The 27,838-nt window shown below is 40.3% G+C and overlaps 1 protein-coding gene across 1 annotated transcript; it reads right to left on the bottom strand.

Moving 5' to 3' along the window:
• Positions 1-72: 72 nt before the first annotated feature.
• On the bottom strand, positions 73-27,534 carry nckap1l (NCK associated protein 1 like). Its single transcript, XM_034585395.1, has 31 exons — positions 27,350-27,534; positions 25,522-25,632; positions 25,288-25,380; positions 24,710-24,766; positions 23,300-23,442; positions 22,637-22,727; positions 21,509-21,646; positions 20,741-20,789; positions 19,826-19,982; positions 18,943-18,999; positions 18,740-18,836; positions 18,478-18,587; positions 17,822-17,954; positions 17,612-17,693; positions 17,463-17,521; positions 17,226-17,371; positions 16,794-16,926; positions 16,371-16,490; positions 15,846-15,985; positions 15,018-15,149; positions 12,897-13,115; positions 12,270-12,400; positions 10,824-10,921; positions 6,926-7,019; positions 5,596-5,678; positions 4,772-4,852; positions 2,825-2,918; positions 2,624-2,740; positions 1,896-2,005; positions 924-1,013; positions 73-223 (listed from the first exon to the last, which is right to left on the bottom strand). The coding sequence occupies exons 1-31, from the start codon at positions 27,437-27,439 to the stop codon at positions 107-109; spliced, it is 3,372 nt and encodes a 1,123-aa protein (XP_034441286.1). The 5' UTR covers positions 27,440-27,534; the 3' UTR covers positions 73-106.
• Between the last annotated feature and the right edge of the window lie 304 nt (positions 27,535-27,838).

Raw genomic sequence — 27,838 nt, 5'->3', positions numbered from 1 at the left:
TATGTATATAATGTAGAGCTGACTCACAGGAAACATTTTCAGCACAAACTGTGATCAATATATCCGAGACATTGAAATACTCGGGTGGATAAATAAATCGGAGTCTTCAGCCCATAGTGATGATGAAGGACTTGTACACCTCTCTGTAGGCGTTCCGCAGCAGGACATACGGGAAGCAGCTCTCCAGCATGTCCTGAGTCAGGAACGTAGACTCCTCCACGATCTAAATGAACCAGTGTTGGAAAATATCACATCTCAAGTCGACAAAGCTGTATACGTGCTCCTATTGCTGATCTTAATCTGTTTTCTAAAGAAGATCAGCAGCAAATTTGACCCTAAACGGGGAAAATACTGCAGCTGAGCAGTGGAGCTGGCACTGATGAGTTGCATTACACTTTGACTACAGAGAAAATATTTCCTTATTAGTTAGTAGGATTTGCTGGTTTTGGTATTTTCACAAAATTTGTCGACAACACACGAACATTTTTTTAGTCTTATACTTTCAATTTGTTTGGAATATAATGATATTCTACAGTTTAAAATCCTTGTAGTTTGTTGAGGATTTGAGAAGATTGTTGATCAGGACCAAATAAATGAATGTACTTTAATTATGGCTGAAAACAATAGAAACTCATCTGTAGTTGAGATGAAAAGCTCTTCTCCATCCATTTTAAACCTCACTCCCACTTTAAAATATGCAGACTTAATATAAAGGGTTTAAAGTTTTCACTAATGACTTTGTTGTTAATGATTCATTTATTATTGCCTTACAGATTAGAAATAAGCCATTAGAGAAGCCGCTGCAGGCTTGATGGCTTATTGTACAGAGAATAGCTTCAATTAATGAATCATAGACTGTTTCCATTAGTCAAATTATAAACCCAGTCGTGCCTTATTGTGAAAGTGATTAGTGGCAGACCTACCATGTGCAGGAGCAGGTAGACGGATTCTCGGTTTTTCACCTCCACTCTCTCCACATTTTGTCCCAGCTGGAGCAGAGTCGAGGAGGCCATCTGTGGGATTTAAAAAAAAGAGACGGATCAAAACAACTAAAACGTTTTACAGCACTGGACTGGACTGGGGCAAAATGGGTCCAAGAAAACACTGAATACGCATTTTATGTTGATATCTATTGGCTTTATTGAAATCATTTGTATAATACAGTCATTAAGAAAATCATGGATTTAATGTTCCCAAATAGTTTTTGCTTGTGATTGTGTAAAATGAGTCGATATCTACTTTAGACTGGAGCCTGACCAATTTGAATCAATAAAAATCTGCCAATATAAACCTTTTGCAGACACATTGGAGTTTATGTTTGCCAATAAGCCTCAATATGAAAACTTTCATTTTACAGAATGAACAATGCAGGAAAGATAAGCACTGTCTAGAAGTTAAATTGAAAAAAAAAGTATTTTCTTAATTCAGGTTCTAAATATTTGATGGTAACTGTGTTATGTGTTTTATTTATAATTATTTATAATAAAGTGTAGGTTTAAAATGTAAAATATCAAGCCTCAATTACCTTTATTTGTAATAAGAGTTTTAAATATAAGAAATAATTGAATTTTTTTTATTTAGATTTACGTATTGGTCAATATCAGTAGTGGAATTTCTTTATTCCTGAACATTAGTAACTGCCAAATATTGTCCCCCAGAAAATCCATATCAGTGGGGCTCCACTTAAGACCCCTCATTACAGGGTGCAGATCTATGAGATTTTACATGAATTGAGCATTTTGTCCTCTTAGACTCTCAGCAGTTACAGAGACTGAAGATCTAGATTTAGATCGAGTTGTTGGGAACCATTGTGTTGATTAACATATTTATGAGGCCAGAATTATTGTTTTTTGGCTTGAAATTGTAGGAAAGGTAATAAAACGTCTGCCACTCACCAGGAGAAACTCTTTGAGGTGCTGCTCTATGTTCTTGTTCTGAACGGTGAACATGGCGGCAGCCAGCTGGTTGATAGCTGTAGCTAAACAGTGGATGTTGTTGTTGTGGCCTGAGAAGATAAGAATACAGAATTCATTAGAAATAGAGAGAATGAAACAGCGTGTCCTGTAACTTTAGCCTCACAGAGGATGTTTTTGTAGTCGGACGATTAGAGAAATTAACTTAATGAGCTGTGACTCGTAAGAGGAAGTGTTCTGAGCAGATCTCCTCAGGCTCACGGGGTAAATATGTTTCAAACATGGCAGTGGAAAATGGAGACAAAGAAAGCAATCCGAGACAAACGCCACCCTGTGCCTTGATAGAAATCTTGGCTATTTGCTGCTCTTAATGTTGCAGTCCAGGCTCGGAGCCAGGCAGTCAGGGTCAGCACGGCCACATGCCAAGAGTAACCGTATCGATGCACGTCAGCCAAAGTTATCTGTAAACAAAGGTCTCTCAACAGAAACGTGTTTCACATTAACCAACATACTTCGGCTTCGGACCACGTCACTCAGACTGGAAAGTATGATTCACAGAGATGCTAATAGTGTTTCAGGGTGGAGTTTGTTTTTTTATCCTCTATCAGCAGTTGGAAGGAGAAGTGATTGGTAATTGGTTGAGGGCTGTCTGGAGACTAATCACTGTCAAGCAGGTTGCAGCAGATGAAAATGAATGAATGAATATGAACCTCCGTGCTCTCTGCTGTAGGACGAGTTGGCGTCCAGGGCCAGTGTCGGCAGGGACACAGCGACGTAGACGAGCAGCAAAGAGGACAGCTTGTACTCTTCATCGATGGACGTGTTGTCTGCGGGTACGACATTAAAAGATGAAACAACCCTCTCACTTCCTGATGACTCAGCAGGAATGGCACTAATAGGTTGAGCGTTACCTGTGAGCATACTGTTGATCGCTGTAACAAGGGCAGGATCGATGCTGCATCTCAACCCTGCGGCGGACGCCAACTCAAAAACACTGAGCGTCTCCTGTAAGGTCATAAAGCAAAGAGGCATAACACTGACATTTAATCCCTTTCACATGCAGTAGTAAAAGGTTTCTGTTTAACATTATTTGACATGTTTTTCTCTGTATCAGCATTATGTCTTCACTGAAACTCTATGGTTTTAGACGATATGAAATAAACCCAAAGACCCCATTCTAATTCAAACGTATATAACACGTAACTTCGGCCACTAGAGGTCTCTCAATCTAAACAATAACAAAAACACCTAGATTGACGACGTCGTGAAGCAGTGTGGGATCATGGGAATGGTTGTCTTCACCACCATTGCCAATGAAAATCATCCTGACGTGACTCAGGTGCAAATCAAGTTCACGGATGAGGTCATGTGTTAAAGTTTTAATCATTTTACACAGGAAATGGCAACGAATAGTCGTGACCTTTAGCGAGTGACCAATAGCAAACAGCTGTGTAGCTAGCTGGCTAGCTGTGTTTTAGCATATGTTGACGTTATAGCAGAGACGAACAAAGTCATCTGACATATTACCATCGGTGAAGAAATGACAATGGGTAGCTTCCTGTATGTATCTTTTTGTTAAATACAAAAAATAACCAAGTAAACAAGTACTTTGCAAGTTTCAAAAACCCAAGTAGTAGTAAGTATTACTCCTGATGCATTAATATAAGCATGGTAAGTATGTTTTAATGTTGACGCTGGTTGAGCTAATTTTAACTATTTACCGTCGGGCAGTACAGTAATATATCAAAGGACAATCCTATGTTTTGTAAAATCTTGATTAGTAAAGTAACTTAGTAACTATAGGTGAAAATTAAATCTAGTGGAGTAAAAGGTGTAGTGCATCTGTCTGTAACGTAGCAAAGAATGGAACAAAAGCAGATGGCATGAAATGGAAATACTCAATTAAAGTACCAGTAAATGAAATATGTACTCTTTTACTTTGAAATTAAAAGGAAGTTGTGTATAGTCAGAACAATGTTCAGCTGAACAAGATGAGTTTCCAATGACTTGATGTTTATGGGGTTAAATTTCACGCACCATTTAAATGTTCATCGTTTTGTCGTATTTTATTGCCCATTTGCTTCACCACAAAACCACAGGCAAGGCAGCTCTACTATGTGCTGTGCATGTTAAGCTGCAGAATGAAAGTGGTGCACAGTCATTGCCATGAGGAGGCACACTGGATCAGTAGCGAGTATCTTTGTCTTGACACAGGTTTTTGATCTTGGCCTATTTGTGGTTGCACGGATGGTTGGTCTGTCTGTGCAAAATGTTTCCACTGATGTGGTTTAGAGTGCAGCGCTGCAGCAGCGATCACAGTCGCTCTCACGGAGGCAAGAGGGGGCTGCTGACGTCTTTGGGGTTATCCTGGCCCGGGCTGTGGCACGACTGTCATTCCTCACTCAGAGGCCAGACGTAAGTAAAGGGAGCGGGAGTTCACCAGCCACAGCCGCACAGATTTATCTCCAGAGGGAGATAAGGAATTTAATTTGGTTGGTACTGGAGGATACAAAAAATGGTTCTTTGCATCTCTCCGGTTCAGTTTTACTGTTACTCACTGTCTATTATTTAGACAGATTACATTCAGCTACACATTGAGCAACAGCATGGTCTGTGTTCTTAACCTCTGATGACGCTCCCCAAAGTCCCACACGTAAATATACATTAGGATGAATATGACTACAACTGTATGTTTTAAATTCAAAAGTCTCCCACATTATGTTTGCCCTCTGAAAATAAACTGTTAATATACTGTTCATAAACAGTGATGGGATGATTCGAGCACAGTGAAAACCTGCTTACAGCACTTTACTCCTCTGTGGGAGCTCAACATATAGATGCTAAAAGCTGTGTTTTACCTTGATGTCGGCTTCAGGGGAGATGAAGTCTTTCATGTACTCGATGGGTCCCATCAGATACGGGCAGTGCTTATGTAGGATCTAGATTAATGGATAATATAACACACATATTACAGGAAAGACCTTTACATACAGTCAAGGTCAAGGTCACTTCTTTTCCAGCTTTATATAACAACAGGTTAGCACAGCATTGAGCCATAACTCACCTGTAATATTTAATTATTTCTGATTTAGACACGTAAAATACTTTGAGATGTTACAGCAAAAGACTAAAAAGTTAAAATATATTAAATGGGACCTCCATCAATTTTACACATCAGATTCTGCCCACAGGTTTCATGGGTACAACTGTAATAGTGTTGTACTACTACTGTTATTGTAGGTTTACGCGGCTCCAGACAGAGATATGTGAAATCTGATAAACTGATGTCAATTGAGTCAGCGCTGGGTGGGGCTGAACCGACAGCCGTCTGTGATTGACATGCATTATGGGTACTGTAGGCACCAGGTTTTGACAGGGGAGAAAAGTGTGCAGAATATAAAAGACGAAGTCTCTTTCTAAATCGATTTCTGCATCCCGCGAAACCCTTTAGCTACTAAATCTGCAGCTATAATTAACTTAAAATCCACTAAAAGCTTTATTAGAGCCTTTCAGCTACGACATTTCATCAATAGATTAAATGTTAGAGTTTGCTCGGTTGACATAATAACCTACACAGCATAATTCTCATCTAATTTGTGAATATCAATGACAATGTATTACAAACTATTCAATCATCTATCTAAGATATTTCACATTATCAAAAGATAATATTGTGCATTACATCTTTCAGACAGTCCTGTGCCATTGATTTGAAGGACAGAATCACCCCGATGATCGTCATCCTCTTCAGCACGTTCTCTCCACCTACAAGTGCATATGAAACAGATCAGAGTTCAGTCAAATCAAAGTGTGTATTATACACTTACATTAACCCGTGTGCCCTCTAAAGCAACACAGGGTGAATAAGGCACCAGTTCCTCTGATTATTTATATTCAAATAACTTTGATACTGTGGGCTTTAATAGAACAAGAGTGCCATTCTGGGAAAGGTCAAGTATTAAGATCGTGAATCACCGTTAGATTTTTTTGTAAGCTTTGTAAAGATATTAAGGGAAATTGTTGAAATTATTTGGTGATTGCAGCCTCAGAGGGAGAAGAAATTGTTCCTTATGATTTCTTATTATTTCAGTTTTTTTACTTGATCTTACTTGCTTGATCTTGATCGTACTATATACTAAGTAGAGACTTCTTCTAGTATTTTTACCTCCACATAGAAGTTTATGTTTTCACCCCTGCCGATTTCTTTGTTGGTTGGTTTGTATGTTTGTGATCAAGATTACACAAAAACTTCCAATTAGATTTCCACGAAACTTGGTGGAAGGATGCAGTGTGGTTCATGAAAGAAGCCATAAAATGTTGGTGCGAATTCAGATCATGGGGCGGATCTGGGATTTTTTTTCCCCTACATTTTCACCATTTTCTCAGAGAAAAATGTATGTATCCTCATACTTAGAGGCTTGATATCTATGAGTTTGTTAAATTTGATGCAGCTTGATTGAATATAAGGATACTGTTGGGCCTTGGAGGAAGTATGTGCTCTACTGAGCAGTTGCTAATTTTGTCACATTTATTGTTTTGCACATGGACATGTGGTCTGCAAGTGCTGATGTCTTCCTGCTCCTCATCAGATCGTCCTGACAGCATCTTTTCAACACTGAAAACCTCACAGAACTGTTATGCAGGCCCAGTTCTTTATGCATGTGAACACATTATAAACAGGGTAGTGTTTAAGAATAACAAATGAATCCTAAGTTGTGTTTAAAGATCATTCTATAAGAGAAATACAATGTTTATGAACAGGGTCCTGCTTTTCTGCTCATACAAGCCAAATAATGGTTTGCCAATAAGCATAGAAGTGATAATGGCTCCTGCTTGGAGTGATTCATCTATACTCCTCCTTCACCTCTGATTGTTTTTCCTCTTCTCCCTGTCATCACATTCCTGCTCCTCCACTTTGTCCTCTATCTCCAGTCTCACATCTCAATTCCTTCCCTTTCATCCCCTGACCTCCTCCTTCACATCTTGCTCCTCTTTATCTCTCCACTTCTCACCTGTCAGCCTCTTTCTGAGATTGGCCATTTCGTCCGGTTTATCAAAGTTGCTTCGCATCTGTACCAGGGTGTCCATGTTCTCAATCACCAGTTTCTGACAGGACGGGGAAAAAAGAAGTGAGATAAGCGACAAAAATCACCTTCAGGTGGGAGTTATAGGTCATAGCTGTGACCGATCTGTCGGTGGGTTCAGAGCTGCAGCAGTGGCCACTCCTCACTTCAATCATACACTGTAACAAATTGCTGTAGTTTCTACAGTAAAATTTTACAGTAACTTCTTGTTCTGTCGTTTTACGATGTTTACCTGTATATCGCAATGCATCATGGGACAAATATAATTACAGTAGCTAACAGCATTTTTCCACAGTAACACATTGTAAAATTACAGGCAAGTTGTATTCTGACTGTAGATGGTGCATGTTACAGTTAAATACTGTTGATATCGATTGCGTTGCACGAGGCGGTTTGAAAGAGGACCTTGACATGAGAGCAGAGGAGCAGAGGAGCAACAGCCGTGTCCAGCCACTACATAATACGTAAGTTGAATGTTAATTCCCTACAAAATTAATATGGGCTTCAACTTTGTTGGGATGTCATTGTAATAACATTGTTGAGATCTTAATTAAACCAATGCTATTGTTTGCAGTTACTAAAGTGACAACTTACTAAAGTGAATGACTTAAAGTGAATCAATGGCATTTGAAATTGAAAAGCAGTATGCAACCCTACCAGGATGCTTTGTTATGAGAGGAGCAGTTAAGCTCAGTAACATCGCGCTAAAACTAGCATGCTAACGCTAGCGCGCTAAAGCTAGCATGCTAGCGCGCTAGCTGGGTGAAATGGGATTGGGCCTAAATTGAAACTGCAGTTTCCCATTATAGTAGCTAAATCGTGTTTTGAACATAGAGACATTTGGCATTCATCTTGTCTACTTTATTGCGGGGGGGCAGTTGGCTGTGGAACTTGCTGATTTGGGTATTCACAGTTTAACAGAGGTAGTCCAGGGCTCAAACTACATGTGTGTTAAGCAAGAAGATCTCCTTGATTATTGTCCATTAATGTGTACAAGCTGAATGGCACATCAGTGATTATATTTCACCACTCCCTCCCAGATATATACTGACATGTTAGTACTGGGGGAGGACATCAGACAAGCTGTGTTGGTGGTATTACCCAGCCTACCAGAGGACAAACTACAGTCCCAAGCATTGGAGTGGCATCCAGATCTGACCTGCAGTTCATCAGGGAGGAGGATCTCCCTGCCAACATCACACCTATCCAGTGTCGAGGCTTCTCAGCGCTTGGCAAACCGAAGGTATGTCTTAGATTAATGTTTATAAAGCACTTAAAACAGAAAAGCTCATTTCATAAAATTAAAAGCTGTATATTGTGATCCACTATGCATGTTAATTTGCTAATTTATGTAGGCTAATGAATGCACAACAGATTATTTTACTGAAGGTTTTGGTTTTCATTTTTTGTAGTAGGGATGACCTGCTGTTTTTTCCCGCAGATCACTGATCATCTGTGAGCCAAATCGGCTGATACACTGCAATACCGTTTTTTTGTTTTGTTCTAGCAGGTATAACTTTTCAGGAAATCAGGAAATCTCCAACCAGAGGACCTGCTGCCTGAGGTTATGTTGATGCAACTATATCACTGCTGGTCAGCTCATGCAATCTTGTGAAGTTTTGCTTTTCATATTAAATGGGCAAATGATTATCTTGTCTTGAACAACCTGATGGATTCGGCTCCCTCTTTTAAAGGATCTGCCGCGCCGATTTTTCATGAAGTTTCTTTTCGTGTGATTTTGTGATTTCAGATGTTTCGTTGGAATCAATCCAACCAAAGGCACCAAGACGGCAAAGCTGGTTGGCCAAAGAGGTGGGAAGGTGCGTGAAAACAAGAACAACTCTGTCAGTCCTCACGTCTCTTCTCTCCTCAAGAGATTAATGGACTTTGAATGGCTTTGAGTGTAAGTCAAACATAAAGAATGAGGACTGTTCTCCTCCTCACTATGTGACTGGACATTGTTCTTCTCTTAACATTTTATTAGTATTTACATCTTTTGCTGATATATTAAGATTTCCAAACACACTGAAAAAAGGTCATCTTTTTTAGCTAGTTAGCTAAAAGTTAAATTATACCAAAAATTATGTGACCTTCTTCTTAATACATTTCTACCTCAGGTCCTGGTTTCAGATTGGGCCTTTAAGCCGAGTATGTTGTCAGTTTTAATAATGTTTGACTATGTTGAAACTCTGGTCAATGTGAATTCCACTGGGTGGCCGGTGTCCAAAGATGTATAATTTACGTTTAAGAGCTTTTCTGAAAAAAAGGACACCATGTTCTTAAAACGATGTGAAACTGTATTGAGTGTCAATAAAAGTTTTATTTTGTTGCAGCTCTGGCTCCGTTTTTATTTAACAGGTGAAAAGACTTTAGTGCAATGTAGATGAATTTTGGATAAACAGTATGCCTGGTCTCATTCAAAATACCTCACAGTATGCATAATTTGCAAAACTGCTAATGTAAAAAAATAAAAAATAACTAAAACAATTATACAACATCATATTGTATTGTGAAGTATTAACAGCTATTTATTGGCAACTTTAGTTGCCAGGTAACTTCTGTAATCTGAATAGAATACAAGGTAATGTTGTAAACTAGATTACAGGTAATTGTGGTTTTCTGTAAAAAAAACTAACAAGAAATTGCTGTAATTTATATACAACAAAAAACTGTAAAACGTATCCTGTAATATACTGTAATTCTTTTTACAGTAATTTTACAGTACTTTATTGGCAACTTTTTTGCCAGGTATTTACTGTTAATTCTACAGTCAATTCTTTACAGTGTAGGTGTCAAAGTGCAGCAGAACAAAGTGATTTCTTCTACGTGACGATCGGCTGTTTTTGAAAGAGATACACGAGTTTGACAAGATGAATTAAAAGTACAAAGGTGCTTGTAGATACACACCACAAAACGTGAGACGGATCAATTTAATTCTCTACACGGAAGAAACTGTTATATGATTTACCCCTGTGATCAGAGATATAGATTTATAGATTTAGTTTATCCGTGAATCTTTCTTTTGAAACACAGACTATTTTACTTTATAAAACAATATTATTCCATGTGAATGTACGATGTGTAAATGTAAAATGAAAGTGGTTTCAAAGGATCGTTGGGCAAGATACTCAACCTCAAATTGCCTGTGCCTACAGTGTATAGATGCACTGTATGAATGTGTGCGTGAATGGGTGAATGCAACATGGTTGAAGCCCTTCATAAAAAGGATCCATTACCATACGATAAATTCAAGTGATTAACTTATGTAATATATTGTAAACGATTGAATATATATATATATGTATATTTTAGTATGTATTTCATCAATGTATATTAACATAAGAGAAACCAAGAGAAAAGAGATTTCTTTACAGAAAATGAAAATACACATGGAAGGACAAACATTTTAAAATAAAGATCCCCACACGTGTAATGAAGATGATCCAAAGGTGGAGTGCTAATGTATCTTCAGTTTATATAGCAATGATTTCTTTTACATCCTAACCCGTAAAAAAAAGCATAAAATTAAGGTTCTTGCAGCTTTTTGTTTTTAATGTTACATGTTGCCTTGGTCAAGCAGAATAATCTTAAAATAAGCAACAGGTAGTGCTCAGGTGTTTTCATCAAGAGACTCTAAATACCATCACGTATAGGTGCATCATCACTTCACTACAACCTGAGGGAGGTTTTTCAATGCCTGTCCATGTTCCAGGTTCAGGAAGGTTAATTTATTAAGTCATTATATTTTAGCAGATATCTCAGATCACCTCACTATTAGATCTACATGAACTTCAAACTGAAAAGAGCCCACTGCATCATACTGTACCTTCAGCTCGCTGACTTGAGAGGTGATGTGCCACATCAGGTTCTCACTCACGAACTTCAGGCCATATGGACCGATTAGCTCCGCCAGGGCCTGTAGCTCTGTTCAGAGGGTCACATGAATAATTCAAGAATGACGACAGCAGGGTGACGAGGGATCGACAGATGCTTGAATTAACGTTGATGTCGAGCAGCAAGGCACAACCCAAACCGAATGAAACTCAGCTGAGGATCAACCTGAACCTCCACCCCATTGCATTATATTTACAGTAATAAGACAAGGGTCAGATTGAAATTGGTTTGTGAGTGTAGCTGAATCAATGAGAGAGAGAGACAACTGCCGCTATCAGACCTGTCACCCACATCTCTGCCTGAATGTGTATGGATAAGGACGTGTGTGGTTAAAAGTGGAGGTGGTTAATGGAGAGGAGAGTGAGTCACTGTGGAGTAAATATAGACAACGCTGATGACAGTGTGAGGGGGCGTCTATCGGAGTGCAGCGGTCTCCAAGGTACCAGGTCTATGAGAGCCTCGTGAACGCATCTCTGAGCATAGGTGCGAATTATATCTGTGTTTACTTGTGTGTGTGTGTCAGCTAAGGTCAGTGGAGGGAAAACAGCTTTAACACAGTCACGAGGAGGTGCGCTGCTCCTGAGGCTGTGGTGGAGGAGACGGACGAGCAGGGGGAGATGATAAGGAATACTTTAAGTTTACCTTAATCAGACAGTGTCAGAATAAACTACATGACAGGCAGCGTGAAAGAAAAAAAGCCACACACCACGGCAATAACAAGCTGTTGAGCAATAACGCTCGCTCGGCATGTGGTGACACAGGAGTGAACGAGATCAGCATAGTTGTGTCTTTGGAAACGAGTGAGTCATCTCTTGGATCTGTGAGGCCCCTGAACATGAAACCTCAGAGTGCAGGGGAACTTTCTGAAGATGTCAAGTGCAAAAACAAGCGTCTTCGAAAAGTAAAAATGAAGGAAAGGGTTAGTTTCTTACTGATCCCTTCTAAGACTTGTCATTCCAATTCTCTCAGAGAAAATAAATGTTAAATTGTTGTCAGACTTCAAGACTGAAAATGTCTTTGTTTACAGTGACAACAAAAGCATAAATGCATGAATGCAAACTTCATGGCAAACCCAACTTTGTTGCTTCAGTGACACTGACTAGTGAAAAACTGTATTATCTTTCTTTCTTACTATTTCAAAATACCATAAAAATACAAAACTACTCTGGGTAGAATCACTAAAGATTTTTTTACAGTAATGTGAGTAAAGTGTTTTTTTACTGTATTCTTTATAGTGTAAACACAGCAAGTGAAAAAAGTTGCACTTGTAATTTTGATAATAGATCCATGAGCTTTCAGAAATGATAAGCTTCACATTAACATGTTGACATTCAATAGGCTGCAGATTGAAATAGTGTGGTTGAGATCTGGGGCCGACCTAAAATATCGGAGTACTCCTCTGCTCTGAAATTCGCTTCATTATCAGTCGTCTGGTTGACGAAGCAGTACATCGCAGGACAGTGGACGATCATGGAGTTGCTGGCCTGACGCAAGAGACTCTGCAGGTACCTGAGATGCAGAAAAAAATTAATCCACAGCCGAAACAAGTAAATTAAAGAAAGTTAAAGAGAGAGACAAACAACAAGCATCAACAGTGGTGGAGGAAGTAATCAAACATTTAAATTAACTGAAATTGAAGTAAACTTAATTAAAAGTAACTTTAACATTTCTACTTAAGCAAAGGTAAGTAAGTATTTACCTTTAAATATACTCAAAGTATTCAAAGTGAACTGTAGCATTTTCCCTTATGCAACGGTCTTCTACATCATTAACTGTGCCTGTTTATATTCAGTTTAATACAAGAATAATACAGAGTCTGTCCTTTTAAAAAGCTGCTGATGATGCAACGGAAAAAACGGTGTGATTATCCTTCCTGTGCTTTTCCATATACGTCGGTTATGATTTAGGGGTCAGTGAGTTGTTATATATTTGGATACTTGTGTTTTAAATGGACACTTGAACAGCGTACAAGTGGATAAACTAAGTCTTTACATCACACACGCACCAGTTAGTGTAGAGGGTCGTGATGGTCTGCCGTCCACGTGAGTCCAGCGGCTGTGTTTGCTGCAGCAGGACGCTCTTCACCAGCCGGGTGATGTCCACGTTGATGTAGCTGGAGACGCTGTACAGGGTGGATGTGTAGGCTTTGATTCCTGCCAGCAGGTCTGAGGGCCGGGCTATCTCCTGGGTGGTCTGGTTGTAATTGGCCATTCTCACGATGATCCTGCGGAAACATGTTCCACCGACGTCACTTATCGTCGGCCCAGAGTGGGTTCAGTGTCGGACAGATGGGACGGGTTAAACGAGCCGTGGCGACATGGCACCACTCTCATAAGGTCAGCATTCACTGCTCCGAGGCAGCGCTGCACTTTGATTTATTTTTTGTGTTCGGGTCCCTCTCTCCCTGACTAGACTGTATTTACAATTTTGGCTATGGAGGGGTCAGTCACTGGGAGCATGCTGCTACTCGAGGGCGCTAATTTTAGGGCGACAGGGGAGATAATCATCAGCTAAGACAGGGAGACTAAGCAGAGCATATACACAGAAACATTAGGTTGCCCCGGTACCAAGCTCTAATCTAAATAACAGTTAACAATGAAATGACACAGAGCAAGGGAGTGACATGACGGATCTCCTCTTAAGTTTGTTTTTAAGTGAGGGCAATGTGGCCTGACATGGAGGAATCGGCTAGGGAAGCAGGATTCATCATAGTGATGGAGGAGACATTTCACAAGAGGCAAGCTCCAAATTATTCTCTAACTCAGGAGGATGAAAAATAAACTGAAAGCAGATTTTTCAATGGGGGATGATTCGAAGAGAATCTATCTTGTGATGTTTTTGACTTTAAATGCGAGTGGACAGCATGCATGTGAGTATTTGAGCCATAGACTGTGTATGAAGATGGATGACATGGCTCCTCTTCCTCTCACTATACAGAAATGAAGCCATAATATCTTAGTATCTACCATCTAGTGCCTACAACATAATTTGGAGACTGCGCTGTAACTATCAGGATGGAGCCTCGGTATTGATGACCCACACTCGACCAATCACGAGTCAGCTGTCAATCATGATGTTTCACCCTGTATTCACAGCATCAAAAAAACAACTAAATCCAAACTTTTCTGAAAAATCCAATCCAAACAAAAATCAGTGAGAAAAGAATCACCTACAATGACGGAAACCAAGTTTGAGTAAAATGTATCTGACGTTATCTTTGACTTTTTAGTTTGGTCCATGTCCCTTGAAGGAAACCAGTGTTATGACCTATGCTGCAGCCAGCCACCAGGGGCGATCAAGATGCCTTGGCTTCACTTTTGGGGAGCAGTCATGTCGTCCATCTTTACTACCTCCACCAAGGGGGCTATGTTTTCATCTGCTGGTTAACAGGATTACACAGATATCAATAGATTGGTTGCCATGTAACTTTTTGGAAGGATGTGGTAAGAGACAGGGGACAGGGGACAGGGCCCAGTAAATATTTTGTAACATCGTGAGGCAGTTTTCGACACTACCACTGATTTCCCAGAGGATGATTAATGGATGTTGATGTAAAATAAGGCACATTTGGTGTGCGCATCTTGATTGAATTTAAGGGGAGTGTTAGGCCTTCAGTGAGGTTTGTGCTCTACTGAGAGCCATTCTAGTTTATTATCTGTGATTTGAGCCAGCAGTGTGAAAAACAGATAAAATTGGGGCATTATGTTGCTACACTGAGGCACAGTTGTACTGCACATTAATGCTCTAACAGAGGAAACACTGTGACATGGCCAGTATGTTTCTCTCTCACAAATGAAGTGGATCCTAATGTTTGTAGTTAGACTATTTCGGACAGTAATCACCTCCACCAAGTAGGTTATGTTTTCACCTGAGGAATGGCTCCTGGGCCTCAGAAGAAACCAGTACATTTTAGTGCAGATGCAGATCAAGGAACGGATTTAGGATTTTCCTTTTCTCGTTTATATTTCTACCATAAAAACAAGGCTAGCAAAGGATTGTTTAGCCTTGGTGGAGGTAAAAGGTTTTCATGTACCCTCAGGGACCTTTTATACACCATCATGTCTCATCAGATCATCTCTATTTATTCCATCAAATATAATACTCCCTCTATCCCCACTCGGCATACTCAGAGAGATACGTCTCCAGATGAGAGAGGAGGAACTCTGTGGGGACGACGATGTGGTCGAAGACGATGAATTCACTGCAGAGGCTGTAGGAGGAGCAGAGCTCTGTCAGCGTCAGATGCATCTTGTCAAAACTGGAGGATAGAGACAGAGAGAGAGAGAGAGAGAGAGAAGAGGGAGGATGCATCCTTAGGACAAATTTTTTGACAATGACTATAGTGTGGATGTGTTGTTCTCAGACAAATAAGGTAATAAACGTTTTGGAAAAGTGTAAAACTCGGGGCAGAGGGGAGGAAAACTGAGAGCAGGGAGAGAGACAGGATTACAACTCTACAGATTTAATTAAGGTGCTTTCTGACTGTGGCTATATACAGAATATTACTGAAACAATGTCTCGAAATAAAATGTGCTGCCAGTAAAACTGTTTCTCCAAATGTCTGAGGTGTTTAGTTACTTCTTCTAATGGCGTGTTTCACCACCTGTCAACGCTGAAGGGTAATAAAGTCCACAACCATCTCTTCCCTGCAGGGGAGAACATCTTCATCCCGACAATTTAAAGTAAGAAACGTGTCATTGGGGGGAAGAAAGTGATTTGAAAACCTCTGAAGACATGGATTGCATTAACCCTAACCTTCACAGAACCAGAATCCAACACAGCGTTTATTCAACTGCAGATAATGATGGTGATAATGCTGCATGTTTCCAGAAATTGGGGATGGATTAATTACAACTTCTTATGCCAGTACAGGAAAATGATTGCAGCATGAGGCAGTGTGAGATAAGAAGAGGAAGAGATTAGAGATAATGAGGGAAATATGAGCTGAGCTGACTTGGTGACGATGATCCGATCTTTCCTCAGGCTCTCGGCGCCCGGTTTCTCCTTCTGGACCTCTCCTTTCTTTGGCAACGGCTTCTTCTGCTTTCTGTGGCGAGCGGCGCTGATGGTCTCGGCACAGTGCCAAGGCAGCAGCTGAGGGGTCATCAAGTGGAAAGAGATAGATGGGTTCGGGTTAGAGAGAAGAAAGTGGAGAAAAAATCCAGGTAAGCAAATATTTAGAAAACGTGCTGAAACAGAAACGCGGCAGTCATGTGTTCACGTCACAAGAGATCTTTCAGAATGTAAACGCTTTTGTAATATTCTCCTCAGGGCATTGGAAAAGCAACACGGCCTTAATCAACAGCAGAGTTCTAGCCCCGTCTTATCGTTTTATTCAAATTTTTCACTCTACCCGCCGCCTCCGGCTAAATCCACGTGCCGAGCTGTGACCACAGAGCGATTATGTTTGGATATGGAGTTTGACAGAATCGATCTCCGCCACATAATTGGTTTCTTTAAACCTGGGAAAAGACTCCACCTGGTTGTTGAGGTTGCACTGCTCAGCACATATCTCTACCACCACACTGCCGGTCTGCTTGGATATGTGCTCCAGGAAGGTCACACACAGGCGCAGACTCCTCTTCTCCATGGCCTCTATCTGGAAACACAGACACAGAGCTGTGTGTGAGTGTGGAGGACAAAGTTGGCATATAAATAAAAGTACAAAAACAGTACAGAAATATAGATTCATGGAGAAATACACTGCAAACGGACAATGGAGAAGTATAAAGCAAGAAATCCCAATTTCAATGTGACAGCCTTAAGGTAACTGAGAAAAGTTGCAAACAAGCAGACTTAACATTTTGAACAGACTACAAAAAAGATATATATTATATAATTTTCACTTTCACTCAGACGATGATTTCTGTAGTAGATTTGCTGCAGATGACAGAACACTGACCTCTTCTGGACAGAGGGAGTGTCCACAGTGGTGGAAGTGGGAACAGACCAGAGGGAAGGACATGAGGTAGTGCTTCATGGTCACCTCCTCCATGCTCTGGTTGAACATCTTCTCAAAGACACGTGAGTAGAAGCTGGGAGACGAAAAAAAGAAACACAACTCTTCAAGAGGAGAGGAGAGACATGAAGACAATGAGTAAATTGATGCTATAAGAACGCGGTGAAACATCATTATTGACGGCTGAGACTGACTCGTGATTGGCTCCAAATGCACAAGATGGCAGCGTCTATATCTATAATATTTTAGCTTAATTTCTGGATAGTGGGAGGAAGTGGAGACGCGACGTCCATCTTTATACATAGTCTATGGTATGATCTATTCCTTCAAAGAGAAGAGACGAGAAGAGAAGAGAAGAGAAGAGAAGAGACTGACCAGAATATGGACACTTCAGATGTCTCCTGAAGCAGCTCGTCCACACTGTCCACCATCCTGGTGTGAAACTGGATCAAGTTCATCACCCTCGCTAAGTCGGGGTATTCCTTTATCAGCAGTGGGGCTTTGTTCACGCTTGTGTAGGCCTACAATACAACAAGGAGGCTTCATGTTGATATGTGTCTCCATCTTGAGTCGTCAAATATGATTTTGCACTTGAACAATAAACCTGTGTACCTGTAATCTGAGCCAGTCCAGTCTAAGCCCTCGGAAATCAAACTCCTCTTTGTTTTCCACTGCAGAGAGAAATTCCATTCATCATTATAAGCATTTCATTTATTTATTTTTCTCATTTTAAATATATTATAGTAAGTTGCTGTTGTAACCTTGTTTGACAGAGAGAGCAGACAGTGTTGAGACAAATGAGCTCAACAGGACGGATTCCTCCTCTGGACACACATACATGTTCTGTTATGGACAGAGACACAAAGTTTAATATATATATACTGTATATGTATTGTTGTCTATTTCCACTTTGGCAACATCTGCATCTAAAACAATGGCAAAAAGAAATGCACAGTACAGTGTCAGTATACCTGTATGGTGTCATTGAGAACCAGGGCATCAAACTGTGCCAGGTACTGAACATGGTAGCGCTGTATTACATAATTGTACTTTTTCATGAGACCATGCAGCTTCTCCATGTAGAACAGCAGCTCCGCCATCTGACTGGGGAAATGGAAAAAAGCAAATTAACACCAAATATTTGCACATATCTTCCATCGCAAAAGCTCTCCGGCACAGTTTAGGATAATTACATTGCTAAAACCTAATATGCACAGCTGCTGCACTGGGGATTATTTTATCGCAGCGAAGGAAAACTTGATTGTTATTTTTTTACTGTTATTTCTTGGGGTCAGGATTGAGAATGCACCATCCATCCATTTACACCTACAGCCGTTTAAGAGTCTACAATTAACCTGACCCCAATCTGACACAGGGAGAACAAGCATGCAACATCCAATATATGCGAACTCCACACATTAACTAAACTTGGATTTGAACTGATAACCTTCTTGCCGTGAGAAAACGGTGCCAACCGCTGTAACAACATGCCACACAAGACGACACCATGAATGAATAGAGAAATATGTGAAGACTGACAGTCAGATTATTCTGCACTGTGTCATGACACTGTGTCAGTCAGCTACATCAGTCCACGGTGTGTACTTCCTCTGTTCCTATGACCTACTTGTCAATGTAGTCCTCGGGCGTCTTCAGCTTTGGCATGTTCTCCGAGTGTCTGACGAGCCACAGGACCTCGTCACGGGAAAATGACAGAGCCATGAAGACAAACAGGGCCTTGGGGGGTTTGATGGGAACAAGGTTTGGAGCTGGATCAGGGACTTTTTCATAGGTCATGTACCCGGATTTTCATTTTGGAGTTATAACTTGCAGTAATGAAATTATTTAAATTCCAAGTGCCACTGTTATGCTCGTTACTGTACTTCTACCTTTGGTCCCAGAAGTCCAGGTTCATCCTCCAGCACGTTGAATAATTCCTTTATCGCTCCTCTCAGAAACTGCCTCCTCTCTCTGTGCATAGCCCCGCTGTTGATGACACAGGAAGTGGACAAGGACATTTGGGTCTCACAGCTCATTTCAAAGTAAATAAAGATATATTAGAAAAAGTTTCTAAGTTTCCTGCCAGACTCACCAGTTGACCAAAGCATGATCACGGCATTCCTTGATGTCTGCGACTCGCTTACTATATCTGAAAAAAAACCCCAAGTTAAACAGGCAGTTATGATCTAAAAAGTTACAGATGTCGTCCCTTTTTCTTTCTGACTTTGAGGCAATCAGTCACTGTATCATCCAAGCTGCTTCTTGCTAGTTCCCAAATCTTGCTATTACTCTGTTTCTTCTGTGTTATTTTGAAATAGATTAACAACAATTTAGGAGTTTTTTTATGACCAAATTCATTTTAAAGTGATCTCACTTCATGTGCATATCTTAAACTGTAGAGACAAACACTTTAAAAACTAGAATTGCACACAGTAGAGTGCATACCTCCGCCAAGGCACAGCAGTCCCCTTATGAAACCAAATTTAAATTGACGACATTCTGATTTTTATTTGGATCAGCACCAAATTGCACACACTTATAAATATCAGTCCCCTAAGCATGTCAGATGACCATTTTCATTATGAACCATTAATTATTCTCTGAGATATCAATGATAAAAACGCCAATGTTTAAGAAAGTGAAAAAAAGGTTTTCGCCAAATCTTGCTTACAAACAAACCAACAGACAAACACTGAAAACCTTATTGGCAGAGGTATGACTTTGGTCAATACTTGCCTTAGATACTAAACACACAACTAAAGAGACCAGAGGAGAGACCATCAACAGTTCAGACTCTTCACTCATGGCACAATTTAAAATCCATTATCCGTATTTAAGTGTGTGATATACTGCGTGCAATAAAGACTTTATTACCTATCATCCCCCCTCTCTAAAGTTTAATTAACCAGCTCTGTCTATTTTCCGCAGCCCAAAGTAAAGAGAGAGAACACAGTGGAGCGCTGCAGCTTCCGTACCCCTTGATGCTGTCGAACAGGTCCTCGGAGACTTTGTGTATGTTCAGGACTTCATCTCTGGTGAGGGTGATGTAGAGGCCGCTCCGCAGACCCATCTTCCACAGCTCCTGGGAGGCCTGGTTGCTATTCAGGCTGCTGTGGCACAACAGGAAACCGACTGCGAGAAGGACATTTGGCAACAATCATTACCTGAAGGACTGTTACTACTGTGATCAGTGGTTAAATCATTGAGGACTATTAACAAGCTAAAGTTACAGGAACTGCCTTTTCACAAAAGAGATCACTGTTATGGGCGAACTGGGTGTTATTGAATCTATAAGACATGTCCACACCAGTTGATGCTCCCAGAAACGTTTTTATTTTACCTCCCAGGTAGGAAACGTTTAACCCTAACCCTAACCCTAATCGCAACCCTAACCCTAGCTTACCAAGGTCGTAGAAACTCGTAGGTGGTACCAATAGATCGGGCATGTCCGCATTAGTGGGGGTAGAGCCTACTCCAAAGTCTCTACGACATTCACCAACCCTAATCCTAACCCTAATCGCAACCCTAACCCTAACCTTAACCCCCATTGAAAAACACCGTGGCTAAGTAGTTAACACTGCAGTAAACAAATGCCAAAAAAAACAACAACAGTCAGGACTTGTGATGTCACAAACCTAAGAAACCAATCCTATCAACTTGTGGGTGGGGTTAGTAACTGTGAGGGTGGAGAGACTGAAAGCAGGGATGGGGCTATATTAGCATATTCACAGATCCCTATCACGAAATGAGGAAGGAAGGTTTAGAGTTGCATTTCATTTTGAGGCCATGAGGGGAATTCTGTGGGGATTTACAATTATCCTTTATTAATAATGAATAATGAATAATTTGTAATAATTGAAGATGTCATTGTGAGGTTGGGTCATACTTACTGATGATCCATCGCTCCATCGTCTCCATGGACAAGTATTCACATGCTATCTGTAGTGGACAGCAAGCGTATTAGCACATTTACAATAGCATTACATGCACTAACTTCATAGTGAAGATAGGAAATGGTTGCCTGGAGGTGATTTTCATTTCCTGTGGACATCATAATGACCATAATAGAGTGTGAGGATGACAGAGAACTGGAGGGTGCAGAAAAGAGAGAACCAAGGGAGGTCAAGAATCAATAAAACAAATAATTTTCTAAATTATAGTCCTATAACTGAACGACAGGGAAAATGGCACAAGGTTAATATCTAGCATGTGACCTTCTGAGACAATAGAAATACTGTTGTTGCCTCTTTTGACTGTGACACCATCTCTCATCCCTGGAAAAAACACATTTTACAACACGACCCCTTTCCTTTGTCTTCCCTAATCAATGCTGCTAAAACCTTTATCTTGTTGATGTTCTACTTTACACTTGACATCTATTGCACTTCTGTCCGTCCTGGGAGAGGGATCCCTCACATGTGGCTCTCTCTGAGGTTTCTACGTTCTTTTTTTTCCCTGTTAAAAGGGTTTTTAAGTAGTTTTTCCTTACTCTTGTTGAGGGTTAAGGGCAGAGGATGTCACACCATGTTAAAGCCCTATGAGACAAATTGTGATTTGTGAATATGGGCTATACAAATAAAATTTGATTGATTGATTGATTGATTCTGCCTCTGTCAGAGATAAACACAAGGAATGAGTGGGCAGGAGGGAGGACTCACTGTGTCACAACAAGCCGGGTCCAACATGGCAGCTGGAGCGCTGAGCAGGCTGAGGAGCTGGGCATTCCGCCACTGCTCCGCTGGCAGGTTCCTGCGTGGGTAGACGTTCTTCAGCGATAGCAGCGCTGCCGTCACAGACTAGGAGACAGAAAGAAAGACGGTGATTGAGGAAGCTGGAGACAGAAAGAGAGAGGGAGAGTTCAACAAAAAAGGAGAACGTTATTCAAAAATCAACTGGAGGCTTAAAACCTGTGGTTTGATTGTTTGTACATAAGCCTAATTTATGATTCACCACACAGACAATAGTAAATACTGTTGTTAAATAAGTAAATAAGAAGAGGAGGATAGGTTTTGTCTGTCTGTCTGTTAGTTAGCAAGTAAATACAAAACTTATTGGTGTGGCTGCAGATCAGGGGAAGGATCCACAAATTTCTCTCACTTTCTTTAACATGGCCAGATGGAGCATTTTTCATTGATTTCTAAGAGAATAATTCAGGGACGTTGATGAAAAAAAAGGTCATTTTTAGGGGACTGATATTTAATGTGTGTGCAAGATCCAATTAAGAATCTGGATCTAGAGAATTTAAATGTGCTTTCATAAGGGAGCTGTTGGGCCTTGGCATCGTCATGTGTCCTCTGAGTGCCCTTCTAATATCATTGTGTTGGTTCTGTGTGCAGCACTTACAAGGTACAGCTTCAGTGTCAGGCAAATGTTTGTCCTCATACATTGTCTGTGTTTTGCTGAGGGCTTTTTAATGGTAGAACTGTTTGTTCCAGGTGGTACAAGTACATCAAATATGTTCTTTGAAAAAAAGTTCTTATAATTCAGTTCAGAGGTAACAAACTCTGCTTGCACAAGGCACCATCTGTAAATGAATTATGTGCGATGCCTGCCCAGAGCTCTGACCTCAACCACCACCATTGGGGTGACTATGAACATTTCACTGTTGTAATCATTTAGTGCTAATGTTCTGTGTTTAATACAAGAATAATCAAAACGTATCAACACAGATTTAATTGAATTTTTCGCTTTTTCGGAGCCACCTTCCACCTTTCAACTAAAGCAAATCATCAGCTGCTGTTGTACCTTTGCACCCTGTGTGTACTAATGGACTGTATGATACTTACCCTTGTGTGAGGGCCAAACTCCTCAGTCATCTTCTTCCAGGGATGCTCATACTCCACAAACATCTGGCCGAGTCGCGGGTAGGACAGGTCACTGTAAGATTCATTACAGCAGATAAATGATCAGTGTAGAGACAAGAGAGAGGTAAAAAGTTTGACTGATGGCATTAGTGTCAGTCTAACTTTACCTGTAGAGATTTTTACTGATGTTTTAAGTATTTACTAATGTTTTTTGGTGGCTGAAGACCTGAAACGGCTCCTTCCCCAGGGAAGAGCTGTGTGTGGTGTGCAAGTCAAATGTTACATTAAAATGTATGTGTTTGTGTTTTCTGCTCTTGTCTCAAACTATGAAAAGCAACCTGCGGTTTTTGGAATGTATAAATAATAAATATCATGCAAAGCAGGCAGACTCGAAATGTCAGAATACAACCTGGCAGTAGGTTTGTGGTTGACTGTTGATGTCTGTGGCAACTAAAATTATAATTATATATAACAGTACTCTTTCTGGCGGCTGTGGGAACCTGTATTGGCCTTTATTATTTATCATACAGGGACTATGTTTACCAAATGCTATCTTGAGCAATAAGGGTGAGTAAATTGAAAACAGCATCCATAACAACATGTCTTACGTGTCTGTTTTCTTTGAGCAGTTTCATGTGGTCTTACCTGCATCCATTGGTCATCTCATGGGCGCAGTTGAACATCCCCACCAGAGCCTTCTTGTCGTCGATGCGAGAGAGCATTATGATAACTGACGTGTAGGTGACTATCAGATCCAGGTACTTCTTGGTGAAGTCAAAGTTGGTCGCCTGAAATCAGAAATTTCAGTGTAGTCTGAAACTACTAACCCACTACATCAGCATACTACACACCTATATCACATCCATGTCCCAAATGGAGCCAAGTGTTACACTGTCAGTGTTAAGAAGTGAAGTTCTATATTTAATCAAATTTTGGGGAAATCATGGGAATTATGATTTAGGATCATACCACAGATATACGAGACAGAAGCATATGCCTACTACAGTTCAGCTACAGCCCTGTTCAGTTTCAGTCCACAAATGTTTCCCTTTTATTTTTCGGACTCATATGAGTTCACTGCAAGCATTGGCTTTTGACAACTGAAAACTCAAGAGATACCCTCAAGGCAGACTTGAGATATCGTGTCCAAGAGACCAAAAGATTTGTTTTGTGAAACGTTGGCCATTGACCTTTTGTGTCTAAGTGAACATTTGTGCCAAATTTGAAGAAATTCCCACGAGGTCCCTGAGATGTCGTGTTCACAAGCCCCAAAACATTATTTGCAAGGTCAGAGTGACCTTGAAGTTTGAGCTTTTAGCATTAAGTACTAATCAGTTTATCCATGACCTCAGCTAAATGTTGGGACTAAATTTGAAGAATTTCCATCGAGGCGTTCTTGAGATCTCACGTTCAAAAGATTTGGACGGATGGACGAATAGACTGATAACTCACAGACAAAAAGCCTTGGCTCTGACCACTGAGCAGAAGCATAAAAACTGAGAATCAGCTGAAAATAATCTTAATCAGCATTATTCTCCATCAAAGATGAAACTTTATTCTTCTTACAGGTTTATAATCAGAAAGATTTCAAAAGATTTGGAGTAAAATATCTCTTTGTCCGCTTGAAGTGGATTTTGAAAGATAAATGTATAGTTTCTCAAGATTTAATAATAAAAATTCTGTTCAGTGAAAATTGTGCTTGATCAAATAGATCTGCAGTTATATTTGACATGAAAGGTCTTGAGAGATGCTCCCCAAATAAATCCAAATACGTGAGATGCTCAATATGGCCACATCGAGCGTGCGGATCAGATGTCAGGAGACAGAGCTCACGGAAATAAACAGTAGGATATACATAATGCAAAAGGGTGGAGGTGCCAGATTAATTATGATAATGAAAAAAAAACTGACAAACTGAACAGGAGGAGGTTGGGGCGGTGAGAAATATGTAACATGTACTGTAGCAGTAAACACCACAGTATTGGCAGTAACTGAACAGTGAGTGATTGTCAAAATCATCAGCAGATGTTGTGTCAGACTTCAGTAAATACTCACAATATCAAAGAAGCACTGACAGGCGTCTATGGTGTTCAGCAACTCATAGACATGATCCTGAATGAGAAGAATCAGATAAGAAAACTTTCGGCAACAAAGCAGCTTTTCAACCATGATGAGCCTCAAATGCAATTTCCTCAACACGTCATCATTTTATAGCCTAATAATCACTGCACACCTGCACATCCCCATAACATCGTGATTAGCATATTCTCACTCCTACAAATACCCATGATGCCTTGGCCCTGGCTGCGACCTCCATCACAGAATCATGCAAATGTGCAGGGGGGTGTAACAAACGGTTATTTGGAATAAAAATCAGTTTTTTTCCTGAATTAGAATAAACCACTCTATATGTAAATGTATTCTGGAAATGAAAAATATTACCAAAAAAATGATTGTGCATCAGAAACAAAAGAGCCACCGCCATTTTCCTATATTTATAAATGACTCATTTAAACCCCAAAAAAATGTATTAGTGTTTATTTTATTTTGATTGTTTTTCATTGTTGTGAATGGTCAGCGGCCTTTAGCAACATATTGGAGGAGTTTATGTAAAGAATGAATGAATGAATCACCCTGAACTCTATGACGTCCAGGAAAGAGTCATAGTAGCTGGATGTGGCTGTCATCACTTCAGCTTTCTGTCGTTGGATGCTGGTCAGGCTTTGCTGCGATAAACAATGATTGAACAATTTGTGGAATGTGTTAACATAAATTTTAAGACATAAATTTACATATATACACAATGTTGACACAATCCAATGTTTTGTAAGAAAGAAAATGTTGCATAAACACCGGGTCACACTTACAATGTTTCCTCTGAAGTCAACGTTGGGGAATTTCTTGTTGATGTACTTGATGGCCGACTCCAAGGCTTTCTCCGTCAGGAAGGACGGACGCTGCTTTGGGTCTGTACAGATCTGTAACAGAGGTTATAGAAATGGTACGGATGTTAGCGTGCGATGAGTTTGCACATCACCCCGTGACACTGGGAGTTCTCCTGCCCTGCAGCGACTGCATGTGGGTCTGCTTGGCAGGATTTGAGTGGGGATTTTTTTACTCTCTGTGCAGCAAGATTAGAGCAAAGCACGCTTGTCAGCAGAAAGTCACCGAATCCCGGACAGGCTGAGAAGATGACAGGCAGAGAGAGAAAGAAATGTTCTCCCCAACTCCCTCAACAACAACTGTCAAGGTGACCTTCAGCAGAACAGTTTACACCAAACTGCTCCTGTGAGGCTTTTCAGAGGCTGACAGTAGAATACTGTGCTGCAGCTCCTGAGAATGATTGTCATCCTGCACCAACCAGTGCAGTCTTAGTAAAAAAAACTATTCCCTGACTCATATGTGGTCAGTTAGGACATATTGTCAGTTAATCTTTGAGTCCAAGTGACAATTGGTCAAATGTGAAAGAAATAACCTAAATGCAGACTTGAGATTTTATGCTCACGGGACCAAAAACAAGTTTTGTGAGGCCACCTTGACCTAGGACATCTGACCATCCAAATCTAGTCAGCTAATCCGTGAGTCTAAGTGAACATTTGTGCTGAATTTGAATGGATTCTCTCAAGGCGTTCTTAAGATAACATGTTCACAAGGCAAAAAAGGTGTTGAACAGTCACAGCGACCTTGACATCCAGACAGCGACCCTCCAAATTCTTCAGTGAATGTTTGTGCGGGACATGACAAATTACCCATGGGTGTTCTTGACCACCAAAATCTAATAAATTAATCTTTAAGTCCTTTTGAACAATTGTACCAAATTTGAAGAAATTCCCATAAGGCCATCTTGAGGAGGCATGAATCTTTAATCTTTTAAAAATTAACCACAACAGGACTGCTTTTTATTAGTCATTATGTGCCTTTACATGCTTCATACAACTCCGATAGGGTGACAGAAAAAGGGGATGTTTGTGTATGCATGTACACAGTTGATAGAACCTATTCTATTTTCTCACGATCCGAGTGTCACTTCCTCCTTCTTGTCACATCCAGAGATTTCTGTCACATCAAAACAAACCATCACAACCATCAACCCCTCGGTATTTGCAGCCACTTCTCAGCAGCACCTGCGTTACGGAGCTCTCAAAAGATAAGACTGTTAAATTATTGTATTGTATGATTACTTCACTACGCTAGTGTGTAAGTTTCACAGCATTTAGCTGAAGAATAACTTCGGTTTGTGGCGGCTGTCGTCTCAAACTTATTTCCTGTTTGCACTTCCTCTTTGCTGAAAAAGCCCAGTTGCAGTTAAAAGACTCCACTCCTGTTACGCCTGAGCCGGGGCACAAACAAAATACTGTTATAAACAGTAAGAATAATGTCTCAGCATCATGGCTGCAGTTTGAGTAACAGCTCCTGGAGCATTTCTTGCCTTTGAGAAACAGTTGGGTCTAGACATGTTGTTTGCATCCTTTAGGAGTTGTATTTACTTGCAGCACAGATTATTCAATTTTACTTTCATTTTAGTCGGTATCAATGTAATAATACATTTACTTTAAACTGTATATTTGTTCTGTGTAATAACTGTCACAGAAGCACATTTAAAAAAAAATGTGCAAAGCGTATGAGTCGAAAGTGAAGTTCCTTATTTCTCCTCTCTGTCACACACATTAGATTCATCTTCCTTTTCTCCCTCACCTTTTTAATGTAGTTCATACGTATCAGCACCCCATTCCCTCTCTCATTGAGGATGGTAAGCTTTTCAGCCAGTTTCTGTTCGTAGGCCATTGTGGCGGACACACTGCACCTCTCCCTCCGTTCGAGCCTTGGCCTCCTGGTCCTGTGTAGCAGTCGAACCCCTGGAAACAAGTGCACCCAGAGCCTCACCCTGTCGCCAGGTCACATGGGACTCATGGCTGGGGGTGGAGCCACGAGCGGAGTTGTGCTAAGTGTCAAGAAGTGTCAAGATCCCTCAGATACACTGATGTATGGTTAAAAAACTGGTTATGAAACCATATAAAAACCAATAAGAGTTTTTTTTTAAGTAGAAATAAAAAAATGTTAAGTTGGCTGAAGTGTTGTTTGTGGTAAAATTCTCAATTATATTTGGATTTTCAGTCACATTTTATGAAATTTTATTTTATTAATGTAATTTAAATATATAATTTAACTCTTTGATATAATGGT

Source organism: Hippoglossus hippoglossus, chromosome 5 (assembly GCF_009819705.1).
Source record: "Hippoglossus hippoglossus isolate fHipHip1 chromosome 5, fHipHip1.pri, whole genome shotgun sequence".
NCBI classification, from domain to species: Eukaryota; Metazoa; Chordata; class Actinopteri; order Pleuronectiformes; family Pleuronectidae; genus Hippoglossus; species Hippoglossus hippoglossus.
Note: the sequence above shows the minus strand (reverse complement) of the source record. Positions and strands in the feature narration are given on the sequence as shown.

Coding starts and splice junctions, on each gene's coding strand:
- nckap1l (XM_034585395.1), bottom strand. CDS start 27,439: ATGGCCTACGAACAGAAACTGGCTGAAAAGCTTACCATCCTCAATGAG. Junction 24,767..25,287: donor TGGACGTCATAGAGTTCAGG/GTGATTCATTCA, acceptor CTTCTCATTCAG/GATCATGTCTATGAGTTGCT. Junction 2,741..2,824: donor GATCAACAGTATGCTCACAG/GTAACGCTCAAC, acceptor TCGTACCCGCAG/ACAACACGTCCATCGATGAA.